Source organism: Staurois parvus, unplaced genomic scaffold (assembly GCF_062004578.1).
Source record: "Staurois parvus isolate SC_StPar_1 unplaced genomic scaffold, SC_StPar_1.0 ptg000014l, whole genome shotgun sequence".
Lineage (NCBI taxonomy): Eukaryota > Metazoa > Chordata > Amphibia > Anura > Ranidae > Staurois > Staurois parvus.
This window is the reverse complement of record NW_028317810.1, coordinates 8,942,691-8,957,735: the sequence shown is the minus strand read 5'-3', so window position 1 is coordinate 8,957,735 and position 15,045 is coordinate 8,942,691. Positions and strand designations below refer to the sequence as shown.

The 15,045-nt window shown below is 38.6% G+C and overlaps 1 protein-coding gene across 2 annotated transcripts in view; it reads left to right on the top strand.

Moving 5' to 3' along the window:
* Positions 1-15,045, top strand: part of KSR2 (kinase suppressor of ras 2) — a 645,462-nt gene that overhangs the window by 568,485 nt on the left and 61,932 nt on the right. For both annotated transcript variants that reach the window (XM_089677203.1, XM_089677211.1), the window contains exon 16: positions 3,061-3,194. In XM_089677203.1, the coding sequence (XP_089533329.1) occupies positions 3,061-3,194 (134 nt within the window). The remainder of the gene's footprint in view (positions 1-3,060; positions 3,195-15,045) is intronic.

Genomic DNA, 15,045 nt, shown 5'->3' with positions numbered 1-15,045 from the left:
ATACAATGCATGAAGGTAAAAAACTTTGAGCCTTTACAACCACTTTAAAGTTTGTTTTGACCCTGGTCATGAAGGGTTAACATACAATGTATGAGGACCATTTATAAACGTTGAACCCTTTCTTAGGACAGGGATTCATTTACTAAAGCTGGCTCACTGAGAATCTTGTGCACTTCAGCATAGAAACCAATCAGCTTCCAGGTTTTTTTGCTAAAGCTTAATTGAACAAGCTGAGGTTAGAAGATGATTGGCTACCATGCACAGCTGCACCAGATTCTGAGTGAACCAGCTTTAGTAAATAAACCCCATAGTGTTCATGAAGGGGATTAGGAAACTGTTCAACAAGACGTCTTGTGGACATTGGGGGAGAGTGAGCTTGGATAAAGATCTGCAATTGCAGTATCACATATACAGCTTGCACAATTATCTACAGTGGTACAGATCCATGTTAATATAGTCCACAGGCACCCTCCCCTATTTGCATACATTTGCATTATTACATTGCCTTCTGATACCAAATCATTTTTACATTTTAATTTGAAATGTCAGCCATGTGTACTAAAAATATTAGCATTCTTAATAATATTTTATCACTATTTAGGAAACATAAATGTATACAATAGTATCCTGTAAATGATGTTGCCGAAATTTGTAACTTGTTGAAAGCTGATTATCTTTAAATCTGCTACATTTGCAATGTACTTTTTATGACTTTATTGCTTTCTGCAAAATAATGCACCCTATTGTTACCACACAATGAACAGGAAATTGGTACACATTAATATAAAAAATATAATTATTAGTGGTAATTCTACATTGTAGTATACAATAGGTTTGGAAATATAAGATCATGTTATCTAGCCCAACAGTTTTGCAAATGATTTACTAAAGTTAAGTCTAACACTGAAGTCATATACTGTACTTATATTCTCACTCTTTGACTGTTTTAAATGTGTTTCAGATATTTGCACTCCACCCAATATATGTACAGATGCAGTTAAAAAAATACTAAAAGCTAAGGTGTATCTAAATACTGTTTTTTTAAGTTGTGGGAAGGGATAGGACCTCTATCAGTTTTTTTGCCTGTGGCCTCTTACCCCCTGACCGCCTAAATGAATGAAACCCCCCAAAAATCACCCCCTGAAACAAATATTCATTTTTCAAAGGAAAGCTTTGCCCCCCCTCCCCCCCCCCCAAAAAAGAAAAAGATAAATAGTTTGCCATGGTACAACAGCAAAATTCAACCACAAGTTAAAATGGAAAACAAAATAGGTCCCAATAATAAGAACAAAAAAAAGTCAGCAAAGGGATAATTGTACAAAGAATTAGTCAGAATTGAAGTACAGTTCTTAACTGACCCTAATCGCACTATGCAGCTTGTCAGCTTTCTCTCTAACAGCACAACAGTCTACAGTTCACTGATACTATGGCTACTCTGAGCCTCCAGCTTATGGAGAGAGGGCTGGCCTATCCAAAAGCACTCTTATTGGCATTTCTAACTTCTGGTGCAGGGTGGGTTAGATAGAACTAAAGCAAGCCATAGATGATACAATTTTCTTTCCTTCCACCAAGGAAAATCACTAGCTCAACACTAACTAATCCATCCTGCAGCGCTATTGTGTTCTTCTGACGGGAAGCCTTCCCTGCCACCAGAACACAGTGATCACTGCTAGCATCTATAACCACCAGCAGTATCTGCATACAAAAAATAAGATAGGCTGGTTGTACTGAAGTCGATCAATGGATCGACTTCAGTACAATCAGCCTGCCTATGGATGGATCCAATCCCTGCTGGCCACTCCCTACTGAAAAGGCTGATATTCGATCCATCTATAGCCGGCTTAAGCAAGCTGTCAAAGGCACTCATCAAGAGTGCCTGACTATGCCTGACCTTTCTTCCCATCATTCAAAAAATCTGGTACTATATTGTCTATGAATGGAATGTGGTCTGTGAAAGAAGGATGGGCAGATGATCGAAAGGTTCACCCCCTCCAGTTCCTGTGTCATTCATAGAAGCAGAAGTACTGGCTTTTATGAATGGAAGAGCTGGGCAGAAAGGGCAGGCTCAGTCACGCATACTTGAGTACCTGTCATAGTTCCCTTAGTTCTATTTGACCAATACTACATCAAAAATTAAGGCTGCTAAAATAGGGGGGCATCAGAGGAGGAAGATTTCTGCTAAGGAAGGCAGCGAGACAAGGGACACACTTACTGAAGGTAAGAAATATCCCTTGTGCTTATTCTTTATTTTTTAAACTAAACATAGGCTTTAATTTGATATGTCCATGTAATTTTACAAGTTCATGTAACACTACCCTCTTTATAATGCTGCTGTCCAAGAATGGCTATGCTGCTTCTCCACAGATACAGTGAATAACAGTGTAGCCACTTTACGACATGAGATGTGTTACTGGCAAGATCACCAGGTGAAAATAAAGTGAAAACAAAAAGAAAACCACTGCATCCACCACATCTAATGGTTGCTAAGCAGGAATATATGACATTTTTGCTCCTGAGTTTAGATGCACGTTAACGTCTCTGTACAGTATATCCACTGTTCATTTGTCTGTGCCTAGAAGTTAGGCAGGGTTTATAAATGCATACTTTATGGAACAAAAGTAGTTCTTTTTCAAGTGAGCATCTCTCACATTGTCAGCCTTAGCACCACATAATATATCTGCACTGGCAAGCAGAACATACTGCATATTTCTAAAAACCATCTGCACAATAATTGAGTGAGCGCATCTACATTCAGGTCTGGTTAAAACACAATAACAGCTGTAAAGCAGTTTTGACTTATAATCGTCTGTGCTGGGATTCGGAGATATGAATCAGTAGGATTATTGCTGAGGCAAGGGTTGGTGTGGAAAGGTAATATGTGTTTCAATCACTGTCTGGTAAAGTAAATTAGTCACTATTGGGACACTTTAAGCTTTTGTTTTCCTGTATAATCCGCATGATCTTTACAGGTGGCCTTTTGCTAGATTGTCTGTATACAGGGATGTTTGTAAAATTTGTATGACATCCAACTCATGTTATTATACTTATCTTTCCATTTAGGGAATGGGCTATCTCCACGCTAAGGGCATTCTACATAAAGACCTCAAATCAAAAAATGTTTTCTATGACAATGGAAAAGTGGTGATCACAGATTTTGGTCTCTTCAGTATATCTGGTGTGCTACAAGCTGGCAGGTACAGTGTTATCATTTATATTTATTTATTTTCTCTGGAATTTTTGGACAATTTGTATGAATTATGGTAGCCACTTACAGGTATTTTTTCTACCTATAAGTAGAAATTAAGTTTCGGAAATAAGTTATAGCTTACAAGAAGAAGAATAGTAAATATGGTGAATCACCTGTGATTCTAAGATCATCATACATATAGTACTGGCTAAGAGGACCTGGGTTTTGAAACATTGTTTTCATTCAAATAGTTTTAATAGCAATAGAATGCATAGTTTGCAGAGAATGCATAGTATTTTACTAAAAAAAACAAAAAAATCAAATGCAGATAAGGAACTTCACACAAACAAAACCCTCTTTATCGTCCACACCCCAAAAATGAGAAAGGGGAGAGTACATATAAAATAAGGAGGCAATGACAATTGTATAGAAGTAATGTAGCACTGTGAATGTAGCACTTCAGGCACACCTGTCCTTAACCTATCCAATAATATACAGTGCTCCCACTGTGGAAACTTTGGAAATGTTAGAGTTAGGACTGCAGTATACAGAAGCCCCTTGACATGGGATTGAGACAAGGCCAATTTGGTTGTTTTGCAGGCTGGCTGTAAGTGCGCTGGGAAATCCTTTGCTTGTGAAGCACTGTGAAATACACAGCAGCATGACAGTGTCATTATCAATTAGACAGTATGAGAACCAGGGGTTTTTTTTAGCAGAGAATAGGTGCAGGAACTCAACCATGCTGCAGTGTGAGGGTCTGAAAGGGTCATTGTTAAATACCAGTAGTGCATTACACAGGCTGAAAGCTTAAGAAGTGCCCTAAATACAGAATGCAGAGTTCAGGAGTGCACTAAATACAGAATGCAGAGTTCAGGAGTGCTCAATGTACAGTGTGCCGGGTTCAGGAATACACTATGTACATATTTCAAGGTTCAGGGGTGTGCTACGTACAGAGTGTGGGGTTGAAAGATATAGAAAGTAGGGATCAAGCAGAAGCATAATCAGTAAACAAGCCAAAAGTCAGTAACAAGTGGTTGCAGTTTGGGATCAAGCAGAAGCATAGTTGAGCAACAAGCCAAAGGTCGGTAACAAGTGGTAGTGAAGATATGGGCGGCATCAGGAGTGACAAGAGCGAGATATTGGCTGGAAAGCACAATAATCTGGCAAATAGGAAGTACAAAAGCATAGATAAAATAGAAAGTTCATGGGAGAAACAAGGAGTTCAAAGTTCACAAGAAACAAGGTACAAGGCAAGATTAGACAAGGGTTCAGACAAGATGCTGTCCAGCAACTCAGGTGGCTCAGCAAGGATAGCTACTGCCGGATGCATCAGAGGTTGTGGGTTTAGATCCTGGCCATGACACTCTTGTACGGAAGTAAAAGATTTCATGTTGCCTGTGTCTTACAGCGCATGCAAACACTGAATGTCCAGAGAGTGCCAGGAGTTTAAGCTATCCAATTTGATATAATGAGCATCGTGCCAGATAGGAATATGGGGGCTAAAGCCCACGTAATATAATACTTCCTTTCAGAATTGTCCAGATTTTATCTATAACATAAAGGGTGGGATAGCAAAGTTTATTAGTGAATGACCTGGCCTACAAATGAGCCATGATGAGAATACTTATTGTCCCACAGACCAGGATGTTATGAGGGACATAGCTATCTCCCTTCACATGCCTTTGTTTTTTCTCTTTGGACTGCTTACTACAATTGGAAGGTATACGTTGGGAGGGATTAGAGCCTCAATGGGGCTCACCTTCAGTCTTCTTGTGCCTAGTGTCTATTTTTCCTATAGGTGGCAGTATAACCTTAGGTTGATTAGTTTCTTTAAAGCGGAGTTCCACCCAAAAGGGGAAGTTCTGCTTTAAATATTGGTCCCCGCTCCCCATTAAGGATTGGCACCTTTGTGGAGCGGGGGGGAACGAGTACCCAAATTTGACAGGTACCCGCTCCCACTTCTGCTGCAGATCACCTAGGCGATTGGAAACGGAAGTTGTCCTCCTACCCTCCCTCCCCAAAGTCTTGTGGGACATGTGATAGGTCCCAGAAGATGACGGGGCCATTCAGGAAGCGCAGCGCTACTCTTGCATGCGCAGTGGGCACCCAGCTGTGAAGCCGCAAGCTGTCACAGCCGGGTGCCCACACTGAAGATGCCGGCGCCTGGAATACAGGACAGCCAGTAAAAAGGGGCTGCGGCGGGGGCAACGCGGGATCATGGTACAGGTGAGTGGCTGATTTATAAAAGTCAGCAGCTACAGTTTTTGTAGCTGCTGGCTTTTATTTTTTTACAGAGCGAGTGGAACTCCGCTTTAAGGCTGTGTCCCCTAATGGACTCTAAGAAAAACATTTTACATTGAGTACAGTGTTGTAGACACTAAAAGAATAAAACTGCAGAATCCTCCAAAAGACCCCCATGAAGGATTTTTTTGAGCCTTATGTACAAAGTGTTTTTTAAAGGAATTGTCCATACCATTCCATATTCTGCACTATTTCTCTGTGTGGTGGCAATAGATCTCTCACTGCAGAAATACTGTATATCTATGAAGCTGTAGGTACAATTACATACCTGAAAGTAAACTGCTGCTATTCAGGAGGAATTGCTGACAAAAGGTACATGCCAAGACATTCCAGCAAAAAGGTGCACGTTTAAAACTTCATATACATGGTAACAGTCTGGAAAAGAAACAGTAATAATCTGTACAAGAATTTCAGTGTTGTCTGTCATTGGTGGTTGCTTGAAAATTCAATTTAGATTCTCATGTGGTAGAGATTTGTGGATGTTATTTAATCCACCTGTAATCTGCTGCTATTTAATACCATCGCATTTTTCAGATCTTTTTTTCACATTTTGTTTTATTAAAAAACATGATGTATGCTGCCCCCTTGAAAACAGAATGCAGGCTTATATCAAGATTCTGGAAGGCCACAAACAAGAAAGTCTTATGTCTGGAGGGTAGCAGCCCTTCAGCACTAGACTGATTAGTAATATACTAAAAAATGTTTGTTCTATCCTAAATAAATAAGCCTGGTGTTGACAGGAGAAAGCCACTTGACACCCTTCCCCAGTGAAACGGTACTTTGGATCCTTGGACCTATAACCGATGCAAGTTAAAATATAGCATGTATGAGGTCTCTTAACATATTCTGTCTGACTCTAGGTCTCCTTATCTGTAAACAACCCCCATTAAAGTTTATGGGTAGAAAAAGCTCCTGTGTATTTACACTGAATACTCCCATATACTGTATGAATGACTCAAACAGTGAGTGTTAACAGTAATAACTGAAGTCCTGTGTCCCTTCTCTACATTGTCATTGTTAATTAGTTTACTTGTGCTGTAGAAAGCATGGTGATGACAGTGTTTTCTATGTAACCATAATGATTACAGTTGAACCAGTGAAGAGTGATAACAGGGGAACCGGACTGTAATTCACTGTGTATTACATACTATAGTTCATTAATTACGTGATTTTCTATTAGTCATCAGGTCCAGTGTACAAATGTGCAGGAGCTTGAACTCTTGTTGGTATTTTTGATGAGACCTGTTCCATAATGGACAGGGATACTTTTTCTGTGGAGAACAGTAAAGGGGTTTGCACAAGGTACTCTATCAAGCTTACATCAGGCAGTGCACAAAGTAACAAGGATGCTCAAAGTACTGTTACCTATTGGAACAAATTAAAATAATTTCTGAACTTAGTTGGCAGGAGTAATCTGATTGCTTGTGGGATGTGATTGCTTGTTGTGGGTTACTTTCTATATCATCTTTCTTCTTACAAATTAACCATACCAATGAACTTTCTCTAAATTGGACACATACCACAGTGAGTTTCATTTATAATTTTCCTTCAGTAATGCTCTATATTGCCTCTCAGCAATATGGATCAGATTCAAGCCTGCATTGAAAAATGGAAGATGGAGAACCTGATGGTTATTAGGGCAACATGATCTCTTGTCTAATGACTTTGGCTAGTGACTGTTATACCATACCTATACATTCCACAATGATAAGTGCATAATAATGGAATACTTCTATCTGGACAGTATATCGTTTTATAGATCTGCAAGGGTCAACAAGACCATAATGAGCATTTTCAGAAGGCGATTCACAATGGCATTCCCCAAAGCCCTCCCATGACAGGTTTACTTTAAATCAGACCTATAAGATTTACAGAATATTAAAATAAATATCTTGCACCTGTTTAATACAAGTTACAATTAATTGCCTTTACATAATCTTTGTTAAGTCAGTTATGTTGGAAAGAATGGACGCAGTTTAAAGAACTTCCAGTAAATTAGTAATTATATGCTCTCTAATTACCAGTATCAGCATTTAATGCTGGAGAGGCAATCTTAACTGAAGCATAAATTATATTTTATACATTGCATTTATTGTATTTATGGCATTACATAAGGGTGAGAGATCGAGGTCCTTACCCAGCCACAAGGATTACTGTTAGCTGTTAGTACATACTGATTATAAATTTTAGGCTGTCAATGTTAGCACTGCCTCAGCAGGATTCAGGTGTAAAGTATTCCTGTCTGACCCGGTAGTGTCTCTGTATTTAGACATTATTCTTTTACTTGGTGTCATAGAAACAGTTGCTTAGCAACTTTTCAAGCATTTTCTAACTAGTTCTTTTGACCAAACATATCATGTACAGTTCATATATCATATTGCTTTCACAAACTGTATAGTGCTTTTGTGGAAGATCTATGAGTTCTATCTGTTCTCTATCACCAGAATTTTTGTTGAGATATATATGAGTTAAGGGTTAAATCTATTCTTTTTGGTTTGAAGGTAATGCTCACCACAAAACTATGGATAACAACATTTCCCATTATAGCATTTAATAAGTATTTTATCTATTATTCATGAAATAAAACAAAATATGCCACCCTGCTACCAAAAGATACTAGCCTGTCAACAACAGATACAGAACATAGCACCTCCAAGCAAGAAGGCCCTACATTAATAGCAGCATATACACTCACTGGCCACTTTATTAGGTACACCTTGCTAGTACCAGGTTGGACTCCCTTTTGCTTTCAAAACTGCCTTCATTTTTTGTAGCATAAATTCAAGTGTTGGAAACATTCCTCAGAGATTTTGGTCCATATTGACATGAGTTACTGTTGCTTTTCTATCCTCTGCCCATACTACTGAGACCAAAATCTTATAATTATTTCTATAGCAAACATAGAGACACTTCTGTGGTATATACAGTCAATTTAGCTATAGTATTTGTTATACTGCTGCATCGGCGAATCATTATACATTCGAACAGGCCTGGGCCTCTATAGCTGCTATGACTTAAGTCTTTTGTGTAGGTCATGGGTCTCCAGACATGCTAAACAAAGGGGTAATTTACTATCCTTCAGACATTAGGAGGGCTGGATTGTGGCTAGTGAGAGTAGAAAATGCTTAATTTTTGGTATTATAGGAGGATTAGTGCCCCTTCATTGGTGTCAGTGGGGGGAATAGTGCTTCATCATTGGTATTAGTGGGAGGAATAGTGCCCCATTATTGGTGTCAGTGGAAGGAATAGTGTCCCATCGTTGGTATCATTGGAAGGAATAGTGCCCCATTGTTTGTATCAGTGGGAGGAATAGTGTCCCATTGTTGATGTCAGTGGAAGGAATAGTGCTCCATCATTGGTATTAGTGGGAACAATAGTGCCCATTGTTGGTGTCAGTAGAAGAAAGAGTGCCGCATCATTCCTTTTAGTGGGAGAAATAGTGTCCCATCATTCCTATCAGCAAAGGGCCTCATCTGGCCCCCGGGTCACAGTTTGAAGACCACTGGTTTAGGTTAATTCATTAAACTTGCCAGAGGACAGATAACTTTTCAGTAATTAATTTGGGCAAACCATCATCCCCTTCAGATTTTTTAATGCATGGGTTCTGGATATTATTTTAAAAATTTAACTTTGTGAATGATTACTGTGGGCTACAGAACAAATTTAGCAGTTTCAGTATGCATTGTTTAACCACACGACAACTATTTTATAGATATTTGATACACAGTTCTCATAAATACCCAGCTCAGAATTTATATTATTAGCTGACAAACGTGTAAAAAAATGCAGTTTTAGTTTGATTAATGCACATATTTTTGTATAATTAATACTACTCCAAAGATTTTCACTAAATTATTTTCTACTGAGTACAGGGACCAACAGCAGTCTGCATCTCCCTGCTGGAGATTTGAGTGATCTCCAGAGGGTGTTGCAGCTTCAAAAGGTAAACATGTATAAATGTTCTTACAGCATGGGGCACTTGCTAGGAGAATTTTATACAGATGGTGGGTGGAAAGGGATTAAAGAAGCTAAACAAAAAAAACTTACTTTATTTCTTAAAGCGGCATTAAAATCAAAACCAAAAATGTATTATACTGCAGTTTACTAATCATTAGATGTGGTAGCTGCATCTTCCTTTTCTTTGGCTTTTTTAACTCTGTTTTGACCTGGTCAGTAACACGCCTGTATTAGTGAGACACAACTCTGGATGAATGAGCAGAGGAAGCACAGCAGACAGCAGCATTGTCAGTCTGGGGGGAGGAGATGTATTAAATGTATTAGCAGGTTTGAATACAATAACAAATTGCAGTCAAACTCCAGCTCACACTTTATAAACGGTTACAGCAACAGCTTCTTTTTTCCTTTTGAGGCAAAGGTTTTACGTGAATAAATAAAAGCTGATCATTTCAATCACCCCTGCAAGTGGTAAATTGATTGGCTCATCCATGTAAACTGATACATTCTGCTGGAGAGCTTGAGTTTTATAAAACAACAAACTTACTGGCTGGATCACCAGATGAAAATAGAAGAAAGACAACCAAAAAGGGAACTAATACAGATATCACATCTACGAGTTGGTAAGCTACAATATAGTAAATGTTTACTTTTGGATTTATTACTGCTTTGATCTTAGGTGCTAAATTGTAGAACTCACAGCAACCAATCATAATACACTTTGTTGAAGTCAGACCAACACAAGACAGATTCTGATTTTTGCTAAGGCTTACTGAACTGAAGATATGGCAGTGCAAACATCTTTTTTTTTTTTTTTTTGAGTGAGGTTGACAACACTGCTGCTGTGTGTTATCATTTAACACCAGAGCTTAAAGTGATACTAAACTAAAGAAAAGAAATTACCTTTTACTGCATTCAGCCTCCTCCAGTTCTTCAAATTCCATTGTTTACTGCTACAATCATATGTATTTTTTATTTTGCCTGACATACACTTAAGAATAAGAACTGTTTACAGAATAAGGCTGGTTATAATTTACATTTTCAAATCAAAGCCCTTTTTTGTTTTTGATAATAATGAGGAAAGATTAGAAACTCTTTCAAGTTTTACTGCTATCAAGGGCTCTGTTAGAGTTTTCCTCTCATTTACTGTTTCTGTGACAATGGTTTTACTAGTGTAAAATTGAGTAAGGATGAGCGAATGTACTTGGGTTTGGTTCGTGAGGTATTCACTCAACCCCTCGTAAAGCCTGAAAACTACAAACTTGAATTTGAACCCTACTCAAGTCCTGAAAATTAATTATGGTAATTTTCAAGGCTAGTAATCAAGGGATTTTCAAACAAAAGACACGGGGAACAACCAAGGGGACATGGTCCAATAATAAAATAATTTTTTTAAATACTGTACAGAAGAGTGAAGAAGAGGGTCCTCCCTATTTTTTTGCAACTTTGAGGGAAACATGGGAAAACACCATTCATTTCCATTACATGCTTTAAGCTGTATATGTTATTATGGAGCAGTAGATTTCTCAGCACCCCAATCAGTTTCATTTATACTTAATGCTTTTCAAGTAGTTTTGTCTGCAACTCCTGAATTTTTTCTATCCAGTGGTGGCTTGAATTGGGCAGTGGAAGTACCAGTCACAGCAGATCTTAATGCTATAGATAATTTTACCCTTAAAAAAATAAAGCTAAAGCCCTCAACTTTGTCCCTTATACTCCTTAATAGTCAGGCCATGGTCACTTAGTTTCAAAGTCTGTGAATTTCTTTTTTGTAATACCACACTGTATTCTCCACAACGTTTAATAAAATGTAAAAACATAGTTCAAAAGCACTTCAAAACCACAACCCCCTCCCATCCCTGTATCCCTAATTATTCCCAAAATATTCTAAGTATAGACTTCAGTTATGTATTAGTTAGAAACCTATCAGCATCAGGACAGTTTGAAAGCACTTTAATAGGCAGCAAATAAAAAAGCTCTTCAGTGTGTGTCTTTTTAATGTATCTCAACAGCAGCTTTGTGGTCTGCAGCCTCTGCTTGTAGTGAATAATCCGTGATAAAATTACCAGCCATTTTGATACCAGATGTATGAGGGAACACAATTCTGCAGCAAAGAGTTTGGTGTAGATAGCCCCATAATGAGACAAGTTTGCAGTAAAATATATGTAATACTCCTTCTCAAGGGTGCGAAGCACCACATTTGTTTAGAAAGCTGCTAATGCACCCTTTTCCACCTAGTACTTTTCAAAGGTGCATAGCAGCACTTTTGTTAGGGTTACTAATGTGTTGTGTTCTACTCAAGGGCCCATAGCAGACATTTTTTATTTGGCCAAGTTCTGTTTGCTGCAAACCCTCCTATATAATGTAATTGAAAGCTTATGGCCCCTTTTCCACTCCTCAAGGGCACATAGCAGCCCCTTTTATGGCCTGCTGATGCTCCCTTTTCTTCCTCCTCCTCATCAAAGGTGCATATCAGCAATTTTTAAGTAACTAATGCAGCCTTTTCTTCCTCCTTATCCTTAAGGGTGCATAACAGCATTCTTTCCCTGTACTTTTTCTGCACTCTTTTCTCTTTTCCCCCCCCCCCAATCACACATATAGGCCATTTTATATGGATTCCTAATGCGGACTATTCATCCTCCTGTAGGATGCATAACAGCCATGTTTTTAGCCTGCTAATGTGCCCTCCTCCTCCTCTTCCTCTCCCACATATGTACCGGTACATATGTATATGGACCTCCAATTTGGGCTGTTCCTTCTCCCACTCCTCAAAGGTACATAGCATCCACTTTAACTGGATTGCTAATGCACTTTTCTGTTTAGCTAGTGGTATACCAAAATGGCAGGTCTTCATCATTTGGACAAAAAGTCTCTGAGCAAGTACCATTATTTTGCACACAAGTCCATCCCTGCAATCCACCTGCTTGTTGCATGCCATGAGGTAGCAGGAGGCATGGGAAGGAGAAGGAATGTTGGGGTAATGCCAGATAACAAGGGACATTTTGTGGCTTCTACTGCCACAGTTCAAAAGTGCTCCCGAAATGACCCACACTGAGGAGTGAGAGGCAACTCTGCTGCATTTTCTGATGATGTCTGTATCCACCATACTATAGGCATTTCTGCAAGGGAAAAATCTACAGGCATAGGCTGGCTGCCTGCGGACAAGGAGACTTTGTTCTGAGACTTTCTGCTGACACAGGTTCAGCTGCTGTTTGCGTGCTGCACATCACAGCATACCTGTGTGATATTGTTGTGTGCTGCAAAACACCCCATTTTGATCTGGGACTCTTTCATCCAATTTTGGTCGGCAATCCCTTTTGTACTTCTGCGATTAAATTTTACCAGTCCCCTTTTTGAAAAACCAAGGCATGTGAGGCCTAAAGTGAGAGTCAGAGGTTTGGTATGCTGGGGTTATTTTGTATTGTATTTTGCATTTAGAAATGTATTTTATAAATATTTTTTTTAAAGTTTTAATTAATAACTCATTTTTTTACTGTAAAGCCATCCCTGCCCTGTTGAAACAGAAATGGGCAGGAATGGCAATGCAGCCTTTAAATAAAAAAATCAAGTGTGTGTTTATTTTGCTGAAAAGCCCCCACAATATTGTAGTGACTATATGCACAGTATTTTCACAAGGTCACATTTTGAACAGGACACACACTAGATAGGCTTTTAACCTCCTCCCGCCGGCCGTATGCATATACACAGCCTCTTGGCAGGTGGGCTTTATTGCCAAGAGGCTGCATATATCCGACCCTATGTAAACATCTTTCTGTGCTGAGAGCGCCGCGCACTGCAAGCTCCGAGCACAGTTACTGGCAGGTACTGGAAAACTCCCGATGCATACTTTCTGATCATGTGACTTTCTGATCATGTGACTGCTGTGACTATCAATCACAGCGGTCACATGAAGAGAATGCCCACCTCCACCTCTACCTAGAATCAGCAAGGTTTTAATAAAAAAAATCAACATTAGGGTATATTTATTTTACTGAAAAAAGCCGCAAAAATATTGTAGTGATTGCGTGCATAAATAGAAAAAAATATATAAAAACTGTTTTCCTTACTTTCTATTAAAATAAAAATGCCAGGTCACAGTATGAAAAACCCTTGAAATTGCTTTTTTGGAAAGATGATCTCATTTATTGCCAAAGTTTTTGGAAATGAAGGACACTGGTATGTAGGTGGTTAAACCATGGAGTTTGGTAACAGTGCACTACATACATTATTGTACAGGTCATACACAGAGGGAAGGGGTTGATGTACTGTTCACATACCATTGAAGATGAAAGGGTTAATGTGCAGATGTGCAGGAAAGGGAGATGAAAGGTTCATAAACATGTATATACAGAGGCTGGAGATCATATGTGTAGGAGAGCAAGGGGCTGAAAGGGTACAAAAAAAATTTCACAATCACTGAAAATAAATAAAAGGACCAGTAGCTGCTGTTCCTGATCCACATCTTAATTTTCCATTGATGACTTACTGTGATTCCTATAACAGAAGAAAGGAAGGGATGAGCAATGTAAACAGTAGTATATGACCACTGTGATTTGACTATCACAATGGTCACAGGGTACCAAGCTGTTAAGGTCGACTTGGTACACAGCGATGAGCAGACGACACTTCCACTTGTATAAATCCATATACAATATTTAACACTTTTAGTAAAGTTAATGAAAAAAAAAAACAATAAACACATAAATAAAAAAGCACGTAGAGATGCAGCAGCTGAGCAACAGCTGAAGTTGTTTTTTACATATTAAAAAGGTTTCTCACATTTTAATAATAATAGGACTAATAATAATAGGAGTAATAATAGGACTTTTCAATGGCACTGAATAGGATAGCAGAACGTTTCTCTCCTTGAAAACACTGTGTGATCCCTCACTATCTACTACAAGTGTCCCTAACAAACATTGAATGTAAATTTAAGAATTTTCAGCAGCACTGTATAGGGTAGCAGAAACTATCACTATCTACTCCAGGACTATCCACAGTGAGTGGGTACTACTGTAACTCAATGAAAATATTGTGTTTTCATCAATTGCAAGCAGCAGCTATCTCTCCCTACACAGACTTTGATTTCTATCCCTTTATGCTTCAGGACTGTTCAACACTCAGTATGGAGATATAGAACTTTATTAATATATATCATGTAACACAAATTACTACATGTTTTGCCTTTCACAAACAAAACTGGAACATATATAATGTCACACAAGCCATTTTAAAATTTAAGGCTGAATGCCAGGCAAACATCTAAACACACTAGTGAAAAGGCATATATGGGAGCTGTTTCACCTGGTAAAAGATTTGTATTTCTGTAAATTCATTTGTGTGACACTGCTTTTCTAAACAGCACAGCCCTGTCTGGCAGGAGACCTGATTTTGTCTTCCGCAGTTCAGTAAACCTTAGTTTCCATTCACATTTAGGTGTTTTGAATCAAGCGCAGAATTGCCGCGTTTCTGCCAGCGACTTCAAGACACACTTTTAAAATGTCAAATCACATATCAGTGTGGGCAATTCTGTTGTGATTGTTGCACAACAAATTGCACTGCAATCACACAACACCTCCAACCATTAACACCTGTGCTTAGAA